At 34.6% G+C, this 19,505-nt stretch overlaps 1 protein-coding gene across 1 annotated transcript; it reads left to right on the top strand.

The window, feature by feature from the left end:
- Positions 1-6,087: 6,087 nt before the first annotated feature.
- On the top strand, positions 6,088-18,058 carry LOC131154862 (replication protein A 70 kDa DNA-binding subunit A-like). The gene is made up of 2 exons (XM_058107656.1): positions 6,088-6,693; positions 15,316-18,058. The coding sequence occupies exons 1-2, from the start codon at positions 6,413-6,415 to the stop codon at positions 17,687-17,689; spliced, it is 2,655 nt and encodes an 884-aa protein (XP_057963639.1). The 5' UTR covers positions 6,088-6,412; the 3' UTR covers positions 17,690-18,058.
- The last annotated feature ends 1,447 nt before the right edge of the window (positions 18,059-19,505 follow it).

Genomic DNA, 19,505 nt, shown 5'->3' with positions numbered 1-19,505 from the left:
TGAGTTGGAGTACATGATAGTAGTTGAGGCTGCCAAGGAAGCATTCTGGCTTATGGGATTGGTTAGAGAGCTGAGTGTCCAGCAAGGTGGAGTTCGGTTGTAATGTTATAATCAGAGTGTCATCTACTTGATGAAGAATCAAGTGTACCATGTGAGGGCAAAACACATTGATGTGCATTATCACAAGGTCAGGAAATTGATTGTTTCAGGTTAACTTCTACTTGAGAAGATTCATACATTTGACAATGCAACTGATATGCTGACGAATCTAGTCACAATGGACAAGTTCAAGCATTGCTTGGACTTGATCAACATCTCCAGGTGCTAGATGGGAAAAGGTCCCAATATACTATCTCGGGTGGAGCAATGATCATGCTTTCAGATTTCCTAAGTGGTGAATATTCGCCAAGGTGGAGATTTTTGGGGATATTACTTATATTTTGATTGGACCACATGCACCAGGAAAGCTACATGAAGCGAGGAGCAAGAGCAAGAGAGAAGGTTGCAGGAAGAGTGTACACTGTCGATGGTTTAGTCGACGCACGTCACATAATTCAAATTAGGAGGCCAGTAGATTGGGTGGATTGGAGGATTTTTTTTTTCCCGAGGATTGCTATAAGGATGGTTTAGATAGGGTTCGTATACAATAAATGATTTGTAACCCTATTGTAAGCTTGACATTGTTCATAGTGATAATAAGAGTTACTGCTCTCGTGGATGTAGGCACAATTCTGAACCACGTAAATTTTGTGCCTTTGATCGTTGTTTTCGTTTTCCTCATTGCTGAGTGATTGCTTCTTTAGTATTGTTCATCATTAAAAGATTGCATTAATTGTTTGTTGATTAATTCGTGAGTGTGTGAAAGGGCTTCCGCTGCGCATCCACGAACAACAACTAATAAATATGTTTGCGACTTGATGCTTTTGTTGTTGCCAATGTTGCTACTACCATTGTTGTTGCAACTAGTGTTTGGACGAGTTTGTGAAAAATTTCCACTCCTTCAGTATATGATGAATTGCTGCTTGTGCCATTTTGGATTATGATGAGTTAATGATTGTATTTGGGATTAACCAAACTAAGCTACTACTAATAACTATGAGTTTATGACTTAATGCTTTTGTTGCTGCCATTGTTTATGCAGTTGTTATTTGGGTAAGTTTGCAAGCTTTCCTAAAATTATAACTGCAATGGTTTGGGTTGGGTTAAAAGTTTCACAAATGGGCGTGTGAATTCAATTTGAGTGTTGAAATGATATTTGATGCTTGATGTTTTCAATGAATTTAGTTATTGTCTTCTTGATCTTTGTTAACATTTTTTAAATATGCGTCTAGTGAGTGCTATATATTATGTAGTGTAATACAAGTAGTTTTTGAATTTGTCCAATAATATTAGAGCACCTGCAAAAACAATGAAACTAATGAAAATTCTTCAATATTGCTTTTTATTGTCTGTCTTCTTGATCTTTGTTAACATTTTTTAAATGTGTGTCTAATAGGTGCTATATATTATGTAATGCAGTACAAGTAGTTTTTGTATTTATCCATTAATATTAGAGCACCAGCAAAAACAATGAAAATAATGAAAATTCTTCAATATTGCTTTCTTGTGCATTTCAGGTGTGATTGAATACTTGATTCCCAAGATGACACCCTACTCAAATGCATTTGCTTAAGGATATTTTCATCAGAGATGAACAGTCATGCCTGTGAAGTTTGAAGCATTGTTTTTTATTGTGGATGAGCAATTTTAAGGAATTTTGTCTCATTTATTATTATTTTTTTTCAAGGACACAGATATAAATAGTATCTCTTTGTTAATGTAATTAAAACTTGTTATGGATTTTACATATGGGTTTAGGGCAAGGAGTACATCTAAAGCAAGTTTACATTCTCAAACTGCAACTAGAAGTATTGTGTCTTCTATTTTTACCAATGGTTGCATTTCCTTTTGCTAGCATTTTTAACTGTTGCTAGAACAGATTGACATGATCTGTGCTTGTTTCTTTACTAGTAGTTTTTGAGGGCTTCAGCAGCAGTTGATAAAACTGCTGCTAAAGAGGTCTGCTTCAACGATCAGTCGAACCGCAATTGGATGGATTTAGCTGCAGAGTTTACCTGCAAGCAATAAACCTTTACTAGTGGTTTTTTAGTAAAAAAAACAACAATATTTGAAAATTGTAGTGGTTTTGTGGGGGCTGTTGATGTTATATATAAAAGTTATTTCAAATTAATGTAAATACAGACTAAAGTTGGTGTTGGTTGACCCACTAGAAACTTTTGTTTTTTTAGTACTTGCTTTGACATATGCAATGCTAGGTTCAACTTGAAGGTTTACATTCCAATGCATTACTTTTCCTCTTTATAAGCTTATAACTTTAGTTGAGACTGGTTTCGTTTGATTCGGCCGAGTAAAAAATGATCCAGTTTTAGGGAGCTAACTAGACTAGTGACGAGTTTCGGCTGAACATGGCTGAACCGATCGGTCCTATTTGAGTTTGAAAATTATGGGTGCTAGAGATATAGGTTGTGATGCCTAACTTCAGGAAACTAAGGTCCACTATTTTAAGGAGGTTTGTTGTGACCTTATCTTTTACATTTTTGTTATTATTAAAGAATTCAAATTTTTGTGGACTAAACGACAACCAAAATCCAAAACAAAAAGAAACACAAAAACCTAGTTTTATGGGTTACGATTCAACTTACAAGGATAAATATGATGATTTCAAAAAATGCATTTTCTATCCCTGAGATCATCAAATCTATAAGCTATTTAGTTTTTGTTTTAAACAACATTCATGATATGTCGATATCCTTCATGGCCATGAGGTTTGTCTGAATTCAAACTTATGCTCCTTTGCGTCTATGAAATATTTACCCACATTTAAAGCTAATATGTTGAAGTTTGTAAATTCCTTTGGTCACACATAATTTAGGCAATTAGTTTGTTAATATGTTATTTGCATTGCAATTTATATACTCAAAATATATATTACTAATGAAGTGTGGTTACATGCCTACTTTAAGATTTAAGAAAAGAAGAAAGAAAAAACTCATTTAGGGGTGGGGGATAAAAGTGATTCACAGGAAAAAAAAAAAATTATGAAGCATATTGTGAAATTGTCTCCAAGTTTTCAATTTTAAAAATAAGATCTACCAAAAATTGAAATGAACAAAGATTTTCATATATTTATCTTCTTATTTTTCAAAGATGGTTCATTGAAATTTATTTTTAGAAGTTGTACCAAATAATCAACCATTGAAGTTGTATATTTGCCCATGTTATTGATCTAAAGAAAAACTACGGTAGGATACTTAAAGAAGTTGTGTGCAGGGTTTTGATAGAAGCGTACAATAGTTATTAAAATTCATAAGTTGATTTTTTTCCTTTAAACTTGTGTTTGGCAACTTTGAACTTGAGTTATATATTTGGATTTGTGTAAAACTTTTCCACTATATTTGTTTGTTTGTCTACTATTTATTATGTTTTGAATGTACCAATTTTTTTTTAATATTTTTGCACCTTAATTTGTTGATATCAAAATAAATTTTATAAATGTAATAATTATTTCTTGCAAATTATTTGTGGAAAAGTATTTGAGCATTACAATTATGAGACAACAATTGATTTTGATGATATCAATATGAGTTTGAAAATTTCAAATTTATTAAAATGTAAATTGTCCCTAAAATAAGGGATATGCTATTGAAATTTACATTGTTACATTCAAAGTATGAAGAATGAAACATCACCGCCCATATATCCTCTTATCGTAGGTACTGCTTGATTCTATAAAATGTAGTCATGAACATTGCAATTACAATACCAACTCCTTTGCGTAGAATTCACCAAATTCATTTTGTTGTAAAAGTATAATATAATCGACAAGGAGACATTGGACACTGCTATGAAAAGAGTATGAGATTGCATAGCAAAATTTATGAACGCAACAAACAATGAAATACCAAAATATAATTCACACACACAATATATCTGAAAGAAACAAGAATCAACAGGAGAATATACGTGGTTCGGCAATGCCTACATCCACGGAAGCAATCCGACAAAAGTTTCACTATGTAAAATGAAAGTATACAATACAAAATGGTTTACAATGATCTTCTATTTCACAATATGTCCAGAATGATTAATAATCCGCCAGAGGCTTCCTTCCAAATACCCAACCGTCCCAACGTTCACATTCAAAATTTGAATTCTTTCTCGTAGCCGAAGAGCACTCGTCGACGAATAGAAAACATTGACGAGTGCTGAATTTCTGAATATTTCTGCTCTCAGTATCTTAGATGTTTGAACTTTTCTGATTCTCGGTATCTCCACTCATCAATGAATGGGACCCATTCGTCGACAAGTGCCCTACTGCACAACACAAAAACTTCGTTCATATGTTTTTTTTCCTTTGCTTATAAACTCCACTAAATATAAGAGTCACACAAATACAACAAACACCACCTCTTCTTACAACTTTTTATAAATTTTCACAAGGGAGTTGAAGTCCTCGCCATTTGTTATATAAGGGACCTTTGTTTCAATTTGAATGCATGTTGTGTTTTTACTTCATTTTTCTTTTTTATTGAGTAATATTATACATAGATGGATACTTTCAATGTGTTATAAGCAACCAATTTTTGAACAAAAACTCCATAATCAAGTGTTAAAATATGTTTTTATACATAAGCGACCAATGATTTGAACAAAAACTCCATAATCAAGTGTTAGAATATGTTTTTATACATTTTCCCAAAGTTTTGGTTTATTCAAGATTGAAACTACTAACCATGTACTTTGGTTGTGAAATTGATGCATGCATGACAGTTCAAATAAATAGTATCAAAGCTAGTGATTTGAGTTGAGTTTGAATATTTATAAAATGATTTATGCTCAAGGTAAAATATCTAACATAAATTTAAACCAACTCAAAAAATTTCATGCTTACTATGTTTTTTATCCAAATTTACATCAACTCAAACTAAATCTACGATCCTACTCCAAGTTTCCAAACCCTAATAATTGGATAAGCTACCAAACCCAAGGTAAGTGGCCGGTGCTTCCTTCCTTGTTGAATTAGATATGTATTTACTAATACTCGATGCTTAATTATGATTTATAATATATATACTGTTTAAATGTTTTACTAAAAATAAACTTTTATATACTAAAACATACAAAATATTTAGCATTCTTTATCATACTATATGACAACAGAGTATAATACATGCATTGCACGTGCTCTATACTAGTGTCATTTAAAAAAAATGCTTAAAAAGACATTGTATTAGATTTATTGTTCGTGTGCATGCCTATGGATAAATTCAACACTGATGTTTTTTTTTAATATTTATTTTTTACTAATTTAATCTCTTTTGATATTATGTGAAGCCATTAAGACTTTTTTGTTATCTAAACTCAAGGCTTTCCAGATTAAATGACCAGAGTTCGAGCATTGAAAGTTACAACTCTTCATTTGAGATAATACTTTGATATTTAAGTAAAAAAGGGTAGAGGGGTGGACTTATTATCCCGATGGATTAGTTGAGTGTTTAAAGGGTTTCGGGCATCGTCGTTTAAAAAAAAAAATACTAACATTGACATATTTTTCTATATATATAAATATATATATTTGCATATGATGTGTATAGAATTTTAGAATTGAAACATAAACCTTGATTATTATATCATAATTTTGTAATTATATTAGAAATTTAAAGTTTATTTATCATGAAAAAATGACTTAATGATTAAAGAGGATTTTTGATTATTTCATATTTTTTAATTAACTTATGTTCGATAATGGCATAAAAAATATATATAATATTTTAAATTAAATATTTTTACATATAAAAAATGTTACTCAAGCTCAAAGCACGTGCTTTCACTCGTTTTCCACTTATAGCAAGAATCCTGCATGAGGCACCGTGGGTCTTCCACCTCTCTCCGCCCATCAAAAACCAAGTTGTTGGGCCCTCACGCAGGCCCAAAGCCCAAACGGAAAACGGGCCCAGGACCCAACCAGAAGCTGAGGCGACAAGTCGACAACCGTTAGATCTCCTGGTCACGTCGCTCTCACTCCTCCCCAGCGTGCGCTGGAAGCACTCTGCTGAAGAGCCAGGGGCAATCGCGTAATTTAAAAAAATGAATATACCCTTCTGGGGAAACTAGAAGTTCCAAAACCTAGATTTCGCGGTTTCCCTCTAAATTCATGGCGCTTCCATATCTTTTGCTAGGGTTTTATATTTGAATTGACAGGGATTCGCAGTGACACACGACTTCCCTCTCTCCTCCTCTTTCTCGAATCGTCTTCGATCTTCCCTTTTTTTTCTTAACCTCGTTCGAGTTTTCATTCAGTTTCTCCCAGTTTCTATCTGACATTTGGTTTTCTCGGCAAGTTTGTGTGGAAATGGCGGTAAATCTGACGGAGGGAGGGATTGAGATACTGGCTAATCAGGATGCGCAGGCGACGGATGTGAAGCCGGTGCTGCAGGTGGCGGACATCAGGCTGGTGAACACGCAGCAGCCAAGCACCAAAGAGCGATACAGGTTGTTACTCTCCGACGGGAATCATCTGATGCAGGGAATGCTTACCACGGAGAAGAACGAGTTGGTGAAGGCAGGAAAGTTGCAGAAGGGTTCTGTTGTTCAGTTGACACAGTTCGTCTGCAATGTCATACAAAGCCGGAGGTGAGTTGTGTGTGCGTGTGTTCCTCCGAGTTGGTCGGTTGATCTTGTCAGGAAGATTTGGAGGACTCTTAGAATCGACGGCTGCTTATATTTTGGAAATGGAAGTTTGAAAGTTATTTTAACTTTAAAAATCAACTTTAAAAAGCATGAGAGCAACCATTAATTTGTAGGCGGCTATGAATTTTTTAAAAGTTGCTTTTGATTTATCACTCACACGCGTCGCCTTTAACTGTTCCAAGATCACGATTTTACTGATGACACTACATGCAAACAATATGTTGAGTTTAAAGCCTACGTTGGTACTTGTATGTTTCAAGAGACAAATAAACTTCTCCAATTACGGGCAACAGTGATAAGAACTAACTTTCAAAATGAAGCAGCAATTAATTTTGAACAAAAATTAAGGCACTGTTTTGTTATATTGTTCAAGGTACTCCTTTTGCTTTGGAGACCAGAGCCATAGCAAATTTTTCTTTTGGAAGTAAGAAAACTTACTTTTAAAATGTTACTTTTAAGATCAGTGCAAATTTTCTTTGGAAAGTAAGAAAACTTACTTTTAAAAAGTTACTTTTAAGAGGTCTTTGTGGTTGGGGAGAAGTGTGGAGGGAAAAATGAGTTGACATCATACAGAGAGGAGAGGAAAGAAGTGGAGATGAAAACGGTAAACAAGGACCACCTATCTCTAAGCTGAGACAAATGGATTGAAACAATGTAAAAAGGTTAAAAGGTCCCTTCACAATTTTTTTTCAAAGAACAAGGATACCATTTCCTGGTGATAGTTCAATTAATTAATTTTAGGGCAAATGACACTGACCTCCCTTAAGTTTTGACAAAAAGATATGGACTTTCCTCGATGTTTGAAAATCTCACATACATCCCCTAAGGTTTCAAACATCCCACATGCCTTATTTGACATTTGGCTTTTTGGGACATTTATACCCTTCAAGTAGCTTATTTTGTTTGCAAATATAAGGGAATTCAAGGTCTTTTTGGCAAACCTCGGGGTAGGTTAGTGGGATTTTTGAAATCCTAGGAGAGTTACTTGGGATTTTGGAAACCTTAAAGGAGGTCAGTGTCTTTTACCCTATTTGAAAAAGGGCAACAATAGAGTAGGATAACATTTTGTGATCAATTAGTGAGTTGGAACATGGTGAGGACCCCTAAATCTAAAGGAGTTTTGAGAATAGGGAATTTAGTATTTAGAAACATTTGCATGTGGTGTTTTCCTTTAGAATTTGAATCCCTTTTGCATAAGGTAATTAAGAGTAAGAATGGCTACATAGGAATGTTTGGATGATTAGGTTGGGGGGGGGGGGGGGGGTGGTATATATCTCATGCTAGTCCTTGAAAATTTCTCTCAAATGTATCCTACTTTATTTGATTTGATAGGGTGGGGAATGGGTCTAGAGTTTGTCATGGAGGATGCGCAAATAGGGAATTGACCTTTTATGATGCCTTTCCTTGTTTATACAATCTTTCCAATATTCATGATGCTCCTATTTTAAATTTCTCCAATCAAAAACAAGATTACTCTAATCTTTCTTGGGGTCTTTTTTTTTCTTGTAATATGAATGATTGGAAGTGGGTGAGTTTAGTTTGTTAAGTTCAATCCTATATTCTTTTAACTTCCTTCTTTCATCTCTGTTAGGATAAGGTAATTTGGTTTTCTTGATAGTTGTATATTTTTTACCTCCTGGAGTCCCCAATCGAGTGTTCTTTCCTCTTTTCATATTTTATTTACAAGGTAAAGGTTTAGGTCAAGGCTTTGGTTTGGTGCATGATCTTGAATAAGGTAAACACTAATGATTGTTTGTAAGGGAGGCCTTATAAAGCTTCGCCATCTCATCTTTGTGCTTGTGCATGCAAAGTAGTGAGACAAATGCCCACTTGTTCTTTTACTTGGAGATATTGTAATTATATTTTGACATTGTTGAGGATGAATATTGGGTGAGCCTGAGCACTTTGGAAGAACTATTTCTTATTAGCTTTCAAGGCTTTGGCAGAAGGAGAAATGCTTAGGATTTTATTGATTTCTGTTCTAATGACCATGGTGTGCAACACATTCCCCCACCCCCACCTCATGCTTCCTGGAGGGTGGGGGGAGTTCAATCTAGGACGGCAAGTGGATTATTTTGAGCCAATTTGGAGATTAATTTCAGATAATAGGGCCAAGGGATTGTTTGGTCCTAAAACTTAAATGCGATTGGTTAATTAGCAATTTATTATGTGTTTCATTTGCTTGTAGTCGGTTTTTGTGCATTTTAGGAGTTTGTTTGCAATTTCATGTGTCTTTAGGTGTACATGTGGAATTAGGCTTCTAATATTTGGAGGTGAAAACTGAAAACCATGTAAGAATTTGTTATTGTTGAATTTGGATTGAAGTGAACACGCGTTGTTTTCTGCCCCCCGTCTCTTTCTTCCTTTATTATTCTTCTTCCCTCACCTTTCCTATATTTCTTCCAAATTTTCTCCTTGCTGTAATCCTTTGATGCTGTCTACACCATTTGGTAGTAGAGCAAATTCCAGTTCATCCGCAATCTTCCTCTGTTATGAAGAGTCATTCAATTTTTTATTTTTTAAACCACAACACCATACTGTTGTCACAAACCAGAGCCACTTCAAATTTTCTTCCAAAATGGGCAACATTCTTCCAAAAACAGAGAATCCCAACAATTTACACAACAGTCAAGTAAATTTGGAGGCTTGAAGCACTTTTCATAACTGTAAAATTTCCAAAAAAAATGACAATTGTGCCCCTTGATTTTGAGCACCACTTACCGGACAATTAGACATCATCTTCCAACACTCTTATCGCCATCGATAATAGAAATTTCCAAATGGACTGTCTAAAAATTTCTAGCTGCCAATCCCTTCGATTTCCCACCTTACAGAGTTGTTTTGACATACCACACTACCAACAAATCTTCTAGCAGTTGAAATATTATCAGTGAAAGCCCCTCATTTGCTCCCCGTGTGCATGCCACATGTGTGTGAAAGACTGCCAGAATCTCTTGCAATTTCTAGACCAGCTATAAACTGGTTCCAGCCATGAGATTTTGGGTTTTCTCTTGAGATATGCACCATGACATTTTGATTTTGGACATGATATTTTGCAAGCAAATGGGATATTTTGATATGAAATGCTAGTTGGACTATCAATGTTTCATTGACACATTGGAGTTTTAGATTCCATTGTTCCATTTTGTGAGTTTTCTATGCGAATTTGCTTAATTTCTGCTTAATACTCAAGATTATAGGTAAATTGAATATAGTTCTCGAGAAATTGAAAGTTAGCTTTGTAGTTTTGCATGAGCAAATTGAAAATTGTTTGGAAATTGTGGTTGGTGATTTATAGTTCTGATATGTATGTTTTATATATCCTTTGAGTTTCTTGAGGCTAAAATGACCATTTCAACCAAGGAATTAATATCTAGGACTCAAATTTTAATTATGATGGTTCGCTTGATGACTTTGATGATTGGGTGTATTCTTTGTAGTACTATTTTCGATTGCATGACTTGAGTGAGGGTCAAAAGTTGTTTTTGGCTGAATCAAAATTGAAGGGAACTGTATGAATTTGGTGGACTACAAAAGAAGGAGATTTGGTGAGATTACACGGGATGAGACGAAGTGAAACACGCAGGAGCAATTTGTACCATCCAATTACAAGCAGTGTGTTCCTATGCAACTCTTCCAATTACCAGCATCCATGTAACTGAAGCTGAAATAGCAACGAGAAAAACTGTATTGTATTCTGACCTATACCCTCTCCCCACAAGGTTGAATAAAAAGAAAATTGGAGATGAACTAGCATCGTTTTGACTCTAGAATCTGTCATAACCAGATTTGTACTTTCTTGATCTTAGCAGTTGTATAAATGTACTTTCTGTAGAAATTGTGAAGAAACTAAATTTGGAAGCTAAGCCTCGGCTTGATACCTACAAAATTGCTTGGGTGAACAATACCAACTTGAAGGCCATGAGTTTTGCTTCCTTACCTTCTAGATTGGTTCAATTGTGGAGACAATATAGTGTCATATCCTTAAGATTTGTCATAACATCCTTGGCTGTTCATGGTTAGTTGATTGGAGGGTTTAACATGATGCCTATGAAAATTCTGATTCCCTTTCCATGGACAAGAACAAGTATAACTTTATAAGTTGATGCCTCTCAAGTTCTCTAACTCACCAATTTGAAGCAAGATGATTCTATTCATGGTGATGGATCCTTGGTGCTTCCTCCATCTTGATAGAGTTGAGAGTTTTTTCAGGGAATTGACGTAGAATGGAAAGCTGGTATTTGGATGAATCATTTTAAGTCATTTGGAGAGCAATTTCGAAGTATTAGGTCAAGGGATTCTTGAAATTTTAGTGCAATTGCATAGGGCTTCACGTTTGTTTACAATTTGATCTTGTTTTATGTTTAGGTGCCAAAGGTGGCTTCGCAATTGAATATGAAACTTCTTGGGTCAAATTGTCAATTTGAAAAATTAGGGAGTTATGTGCAATTTTAATTCTTAGACGATCTCCTTAAGTTTCCCAAGTCTGAATTATTTTGGATATAGCTTCAATTTGGATGATTGTGATTCACATGGGGTGTATAGGAACTAGTTTAATTAGAATTGAGGATCTTATTAATAAATTTCTAGTCAATTTTTTTTAAGGTAAGGGCTGGCAGTTTTCATTGTAGTGTTTGTTGTTGGGTTACCTTAAGTCTAGCAGAGATAGAAGTTCGCATATAGAATCCCAATTATCCTTTGTGGTGTATAGATTTTGATTGAATGTAAGCTCAGAAGTTTGTGCTGTTCTTGGAAATCTTGGGTTGTATAAAGAGCCAACTAGCCACTTATGTGGAGTGTCGGGGTGTTCAGCATTTGATAGAGATGGGCGTGCACTTTACATTTCTTATGTGTCAATATATATATAATGAACTTCGATTGGGAAGTGATGCAGCTTCAACATGGCTTTAACAAAATTGCAACACAGCTTCATGCAACTAGTTTATTTGTTTAATTAATTTTGTTTCCCAAATTGTCAAGGGTCTCCTTTAGAAAGTTAAGAAGTTTATCTTAATTTTTTTTAATGTGACATAAAAACAAAAAGAGGGAAATCAAATTTCTTCAAATGCTTCAATGAAGCTTTGTTTAGGAAGATGAAGTTTGTCCAAAAACAAATTTTGGACTTGAATATGACTCAACTTGATTGATATTTATTGTTTCTCAAAATTCTATGATTTGTTATATTTGTTTGTAGTTATAGTTAGATATATATCTTCCTTACAATTATAGAAAGGGAAGCGCTTTTGTTCTCTTCTATAATACTTTTCATAAAGATTTCAATAAAGGCTCATCTTAGAGTTAAATGATTTCAAATTTAAAATAAATAGTATAGAACAGATGAAATTCTTGACCACTTAAAATTCTTAGTCCATTGTGCATGTATTTTTGACCCATCCTACTTAAGATTGTTTGATGGGTGTTGCATGTGCAAGCATCGTGCACTCAAACCCTAATTTTTTCAATTTATATGTCCCTGCAGTTTAATGTCCTCAACTTTTGGATGTTTTTTCGCATTGTGTTGTTTTGCGCCATTTCTTGTGGTGTGCCTTATCATACATTGTAGGATGGTTAAATTTCTTTTTAACTTGATATTTGGTATTTTGATAGGCACATTTAGTGATGGGCTTGGAAAAACACAAATCCTTCGATGTTCTTTGATTGTTGGATTGCCATGCACTTCATTGCAAGTATATAAATTATTTATTTGTTTTATTTTCTTGAGAACATTTTTCTCGTTCTTTAGTTCTAGTCTTATTTGCTAAGTTTTCACCCAAGTTGTTGGTGGGTTATAGTTGCCGCATTGATCATATTTATATAAATATTTTGAGGATATTTGCTTTGTATATGTCAGTAAGGCTAGTCCGTCTTGTTTACCCTTGCAAGACTTAATAGTTTCTTGCTTGTGCTACTTCTATTTGATCTTGGTGAATGTGAAGCTTTTGTCTATTTTGGCTGTGGGGAAGACCAAATGTTGTGTGCTTTGTCCTAGTGTTTTAAAATGGGAAGGTGTGAGGTGAGGCATTTTACTCTTGATGAAGCAAAGCACAAGCTTTTTTGGGAATTTAAGGGCCCATTTAGTTGTGGGAAACAATTTTCATTTCCCATGTTTATTTTTATAAAGAATATAGAAATGCAACTTATTTTTTATCCTTCCAAGATTTGTTTTAAAATGATAAAAGATAAAAGGTTTGTTTAGGGTCTGTTTGGTATCATTGCTGTTTTCTATTTCTGTTTCTGCGCGAAACAACTTATAAAAATGTATTTGTTTGTTTTGTTAGTTTTTTGTTTCTATTTTTGATTTTTAGTTTGCAAAAAAAAAAAAAAACTCAAAATCAAAATTTATGGTTTTCAGCTATTTTGGCAACCTGTTGCCAAAATATTTCAGTATTTAGAATTAATTTTTAGAATTAAATAATTCATTTATACATACTTTTTAATTAAAATAAAAATAAAATGATCATATTAGTTTAAAATAGAATTTAAATAGAAGATCCATAAATTACAAGAAAAATTTAAAACAAATAATAAAAAAATTCACAAAATATTTTTTTTTAATACTATTTTTCAATTGTCATCCACATCAAATTATTTTTGTAAGATGAATCTTGAAATATAATAATGAAGTCAAATTATTATTATATTTTTTATTTTTATTATAGTATTTTTAATTTGTATTATTTTGTACTTATATTATCTTAATCATATCTTTTAAATTGTTATTTGATTCAAGGTAAAAAATGAGCATTTGTTTAAATAATTTTTTAAATTTGTTTTATTTTTATAAATATTAACCAACAGGTCGCTCTTTTTCATTTTTTTAAGTTTTTGTTTTTGGCTTTCCCTTTTCGTTTGTGGTTTTCGTTTTCATAATTTTTGACAATGATTCCAAATCACCCCTTAGTTTCAAAAAATAATTTTAATTTTTCATTTTTGGATTTACAAATAATTACAAAAATGTACATTGTCTTCAAATTTTTCAAAAATTATGTGAGAAATAAAAAATCTGGAAGATAATAAAAGAATGTTTTTTCAACTTTCCTATATAAACTTAGAAAATTGGAAATGGAAAATAGAACTATTTTGCATTAGTGAATAGCGTGCCTAAACTTTTTATTGTTTTCCAATTTTTTTTATGCAAATGTTGCAAAATTGAAAAATAAGTTTGTGTTTTTTTTTTTTTGTAATTTATTGAAAAAAAAAAATGGAAAATGATAATTGTTTTCTACAACTAAAGAAGCCCTATTTTTTAGTTAAAAAATATATAAATAAAGTGTGTGCGTGTGTGTATATATAACATATAAGATTAGTTATATTAAAATGAAATATAAAATTTATTATATAAACATTATTATTGAAAAATAGCATAAAGAATCTAAAACCTGATAATCTTAGCAATCTTTACCATGTATTTGCAATGCTGTAGGCTCATGGATATTTAGGAGATAAAAATGCTCTTAGACAATAAAAAGAACTGAAAGGGTCCTTCACCTCTTGTCTCTCCTGATTAACATTATCAGAGGCTATTGGAGAGTGAAGATGGAGGCCGAGAGGCTTACGAGATCTTTTTGTTCTCTTTGGGCATGACAAGGTTCTGGGACAAAGAGGGCATTTAGCCCTAGTCCCCTTTTTTAAGTTTATATTTCTGCTAGAAACATATAAGTTCACCTCCCTGAGGCTTATGAGGTCTTTGTTCTCTTTGGGCATGACAAGGTTTTGGAACAAAGAGGGCTTTAAGCCCTATTCCCCCTTTTTAAGTTCATATTGCTGCTAGAAATGTATAAATTCACTTCCCGAAAAAGCGTATGATTACCTTCTCAAACTTGCAGTGTTTCAACAGCCTTGATTCCATGTGTTTTGCTTCCAAATTGCAGTGATGGGTGTGAACATTCCTTTCCAGACAATTGCCTTATCCAAACTCCAAACTGAAGCTTGTGATCTTCAAAAAGGCAAGGCCCCAGGTTTTTTTGTTAGGGGGGTTAGGGGGTTGGGAGAGAGGGTTAGAAAGCATTGGGATGTGTATTAAAATGCAAACCAGGGAGCAGAGCACGATGCCTACTTGACATGTGTATTGCCATTTCCATATTCAAGATAACTTTCTAGCATTGCATACCCAAGTTAGATTAAACTCTTTGCACTCGAAAACCCCCTATAATTTTTTTTAAAAGAATTGGAAATGCAAAATTAAATTCTACAATATAAAATTACAAAAATGTGTATAGCCATTGCTATAACCACTGTGATGCATACTTCTGGTCCTCTCGCATGGGGGAAGCACCTGTTGATGGCAACCCCTGCACTATGCATGGACTAACCATTTCATAAATTTTTAATTTGATTGGTTATATTTGAACATTGGATCTTCCATATCTCACCTCAAAACTTTACCAATCTAGCCTGGCCTTGGGCATAAATTTATTGCCAAGTGATCATTTTTTATTGTTACAAGGGAAAGTAAAGCTCTGGCAATTTTAGGAGTTGTTATATTTCAACAATGTGTTATTTATTTTTGTATATTTTGGTAACATATCAACTACTGATGATTTGTAATTCATTAAATCCAAGCAGGATTGTCATTATAATTGATTTGGATCTTATACTGGAAAAGTGTGAGACTATTGGAGAACCAAAACAATATGGACCAGGTGGCACTTCTGGTGGTCCTGTCGCAGCTTCAAGATCTTCTGCACCATTGCAGCCTTCCATGGATCAGTCAGGGCCATCTGGGAATCCTCAATCATTAAATGGTCATCCACAATTTAATAAAATGAATGTAGGTGGAGGTGTTCCTATACAACACTCTACAATGGACCACATTGGAGCTTCTCCTGTTTATGGTGGGTCTTTTGCTGGCAATTCAGACTCAGGACGATATGTTGCAACACATGCATCAACTTTGCACCCAAAGATGGAGTCAGGTGCTGGGATTCCTCGGTCATATGGTGATCAGAATATTGGTTTTCGTAACCCTAAGCCAGAAGCTTCACAGGGTGTTGGTACTTATGCTCGAATGCCTCGGCCAACATACCAGCAGCCACCTCCAATGTACACAAATAGAGGACCTGTAGCTAAGAATGAAGCTCCCCCCAGGATAATTCCAATTGCTGCCTTGAATCCTTACCAGGGCAGGTGGACAATTAAGGCAAGAGTAACTGCAAAAGGGGAGCTGAGGCACTACAATAATCCTCGAGGAGATGGTAAAGTATTTTCATTTGATCTTCTTGATTCTGATGGTGGGGAAATTCGGGTAACCTGCTTCAATGTTGTCGCTGACCAGTTCTACAACCAGATCGAGGCTGGTAAAGTGTACTTGATTTCCAAGGGAAGTCTGAAACCTGCTCAGAAGAATTTTAACCATCTTTCTAATGAGTATGAAATACACTTGGAGGCAACTTCAACAGTGCAGCCTTGCTATGAGGATGACAGCTTAATTCCACGGCAGCAATTTCATTTTCGCCCCATCAGTGATGTTGAGGGCATGGCAAACAATAATGTTGTGGATGTGATTGGTGTCGTGTCTTCAATCAGTCCCTCAGCTACAATAATGAGGAAAAATGGTACTGAAACTCAGAAGAGATCCCTCCAATTGAAGGACATGTCTGGCCGAAGTGTTGAATTAACTCTGTGGGGAAGTTTTTGTGATGCAGAAGGGCAAAGAATGCAAAATATGTGCGATTCTGGAGTTTTTCCTGTCTTGGCAGTGAAGTCTGGCCGAGTTAATGATTTTAATGGAAAGGCTGTAGGCACTATTTCTACGAGCCAGCTGTTCATAGAACCAGACTTTCCAGAGGCTCATAAGCTGAGGGAATGGTTTAACAGTGAAGGGTGTAACACCCCTACTGTCTCGATTTCCAGGGAATTTGTGAGTACGGGCAGGACAGATGCTCGAAAGACCCTATCTCAAATCAAAGATGAGAAGCTAGGAACTTCAGAGAAGCCAGATTGGATCACAGTTAGTGCAACTATTACATTTGTAAAGACTGAAAATTTTTGCTATACAGCCTGCCCCATTATGATAGGGGATCGCCAATGCAACAAAAAGGTTACAAACAATGGAGATGGGAAGTGGCGGTGTGATAGGTGTGATCAGTCTGTCGATGAGTGTGATTACAGGTACATTCTCCAGTTCCAGATAACTGATCATACAAGCTGCACCTGGGTAACTGCTTTTCAGGAGAGTGGTGAAGAGATCATGGGTATATCTGCAAAAGATTTGTATCATTTGAAATGTGAAGAACAAGATGATGAGATTGCAGAAATCATGAATAGGGTTCGTTTTTCTCAATATATATTTAAATTGAAAGTGAAGGAAGAGGTATTCAGTGATGAACAACGAGTGAAGTCGACAGTGGTTAAAGCAGAGAAAATAAATTTCATATCTGAGCCCAGATTTCTTTTGGATTTGATGGATAAGCTTAAAGGAGAGGACTCTGGTTCTTTAGCCGCAAAGGAAGGAATTGCAATTCCAGCCTCTGGCATAAGCAATGCTGGCTTTGGGAACGTTGGAATCAGACAAAGTGGATCTCCTACTGTGAACTACATTGGAAACAGCAGCAGTGTGCGTAGGGAAATGGTGATACCAGCAAACCAAGTGGGTCAGCATGGAAATCAGTATTGTAGTTCTAGACTTCCTGCATCTAGTTCTGCTGGTGTGTATGTTAGCTGTAACAGCTGTGGTGGCACAGGACATAGCTCTTCAAACTGCCCAAGTGTAATGAATGGTCTTGGACATTCAACAGCAGGGGACTACGGCAGTAGGATGTCTTCTGGTGCAGGTGGAGGTGCAGGTGGTGCGTCTGGTGAGTGCTTCAAATGCCATCAGTTTGGGCATTGGGCTAGAGACTGCCCAGGGTTGATGAATGCTCCTCCAGTTTATGGAAGCAGTGGTGCTAACACAGGGAGATATGGGGGCGTTTCAAAGCAACAAGTAGGTGGATTTTGAGTAAAAACAATGTTTTTGTGAATATCATGGGCCAGGTGATGAGTTAGGCTAGCGAAGAATGCCTTTCATGGGTAGTTGGGTTTCTTCTGTATCAGAGGGTTGTAAACAGTTTCTTGCAGATGACATGGCCTGTGTCATGGAGCCAAACTTTTGCTAAATGATGTGCAAGCAATTGTGCACGAGTGTTTTATGGATTCCAGTTTAGTGTAGTCCTGAACGAACTGGGGTTGGGTATGGTACTCAAATGCCTTCCTCGTTCCTGTAATATATGCGTCTCTGGTTTTGGTGTTAAATTTTTTTATTTGATTTAAATATTGCCATACCTGAGGCTTTCCATTCAGAATATTTTATTCACTTATTTGTCCTTCACTTCTTGTCTTCTGGCCCTGACTTTTATCTGACTTTAAATTGGAAACGCACTTGAGTTGCTAAAGAGGATTTTGAACAGAAACAGAAGCTGGCAGTGAGAATCTGCAATTTCCTCGAGCTGTATACCAAACCATCCTTCAATTCCAGAGCTGCCTCGTTAACTCACTGCAGTGTGGCTACATGGGAAAAGCTAATCTCGCTGCTAGTTTCTTGATCTCTTCTATGATGCTCATTATGGACCAGTCAATCAGGGTGAACTCCCATTAACGGACTTAGGGTTCATTCTCCCATTAATTGTTTTTGCATTGACATTTTCTTGATTTGAATTTATAATTTTTTTTTTAATTTTTATTTTTTGCTGTTGATCCACCCCCCCCCCCCCCCCCCAAATAGAGAATTTTAGATTGGAAAATGTGATGCGCTATATTAAAGTCCTTGTACTTTCTAAAACTATGTGAAATCATAGTCTAATTATTTTTTATTGACAAATCATACTAAAAAGATTAAAATATCTATACAATAATTAATTAAATTATGATATTAAATTAATTTGATTAATATTCATAAAAATTTTAAGGCTTACTTCCTCCTTATGAGATGCTAGCAACAAATAATGAAGCCACCTTATAAACTCCTATCATGGTTAATTAAAAAATTATATGTATTTTAATATAATTAATTACTATTATAATTTGATTAGCTGCTTTGTGGATATTTTAATCTTTTCACCACCTCTTATTGTAGAAAATAATAGTCACTATTTTACATTTTCTTGGATAGTATAAGAGACTTGGTAATCATATTAAAACCAAAAGGTACTTCCTTATTATCATATTGAAAGCATAAGGGACTTCCTTATTTTTTGAATCAAATCATAGAGGAATTATTTTTAATTTTCATTAAATTTGCAAACTAGTTTTGATATAAAAAAAAATAGCATTTAAATAAGAAAGCCACCATAGTAACCGATGAGGACCAAATTTAGGGTGGTGAAGTGGACAAACATTCCATATTTTGAGGATATATATATAACTCTCCCATATCAAGAAATTATTATTTAATTTTTTATTTAAATCCCTCCTAGGCTCTAGGTTAAGGGATTCTATTTTTTTTATTGGAATTTTAACACTTGTTATATTTTATGTTAATGAGAGCTAATTTAAGCATTAAAAAGGTACTCTTGGGGCTACCTAACCTCTCAAGATTGTAAAACAATTGACAAGTTGATTCAAAGATAGAGCATGTCTTGAGCTAATTTTTAATTGATGTCATATAAGAATTGATTTGTGCTGCCAATCATGTATCTTGTCCAACTTGCGCATCTTATGGTAGGGAAATTTGTGCCAGAGTAGGCACATGATCATTATTTGTCTGATAGGTGATTGTAGTTTGCCAAGTCCATTGTAATTTTTTATGTTCATTTGCTTTTAAAAAAGAAAAAAGAAAA

Source organism: Malania oleifera, chromosome 5, assembly GCF_029873635.1.
Source record: "Malania oleifera isolate guangnan ecotype guangnan chromosome 5, ASM2987363v1, whole genome shotgun sequence".
NCBI lineage: Eukaryota > Viridiplantae > Streptophyta > Magnoliopsida > Santalales > Ximeniaceae > Malania > Malania oleifera.
This window is presented reverse-complemented; position numbering and strand designations above follow the sequence as displayed.

Bases quoted from the DNA above. Each gene is read 5' to 3' on its own strand.
- LOC131154862 (XM_058107656.1), top strand. From the start codon at position 6,413: ATGGCGGTAAATCTGACGGAGGGAGGGATTGAGATACTGGCTAATCAG. The intron at 6,694-15,315 runs GTGAGTTGTGTG...AAATCCAAGCAG, and splicing joins AATGTCATACAAAGCCGGAG to GATTGTCATTATAATTGATT.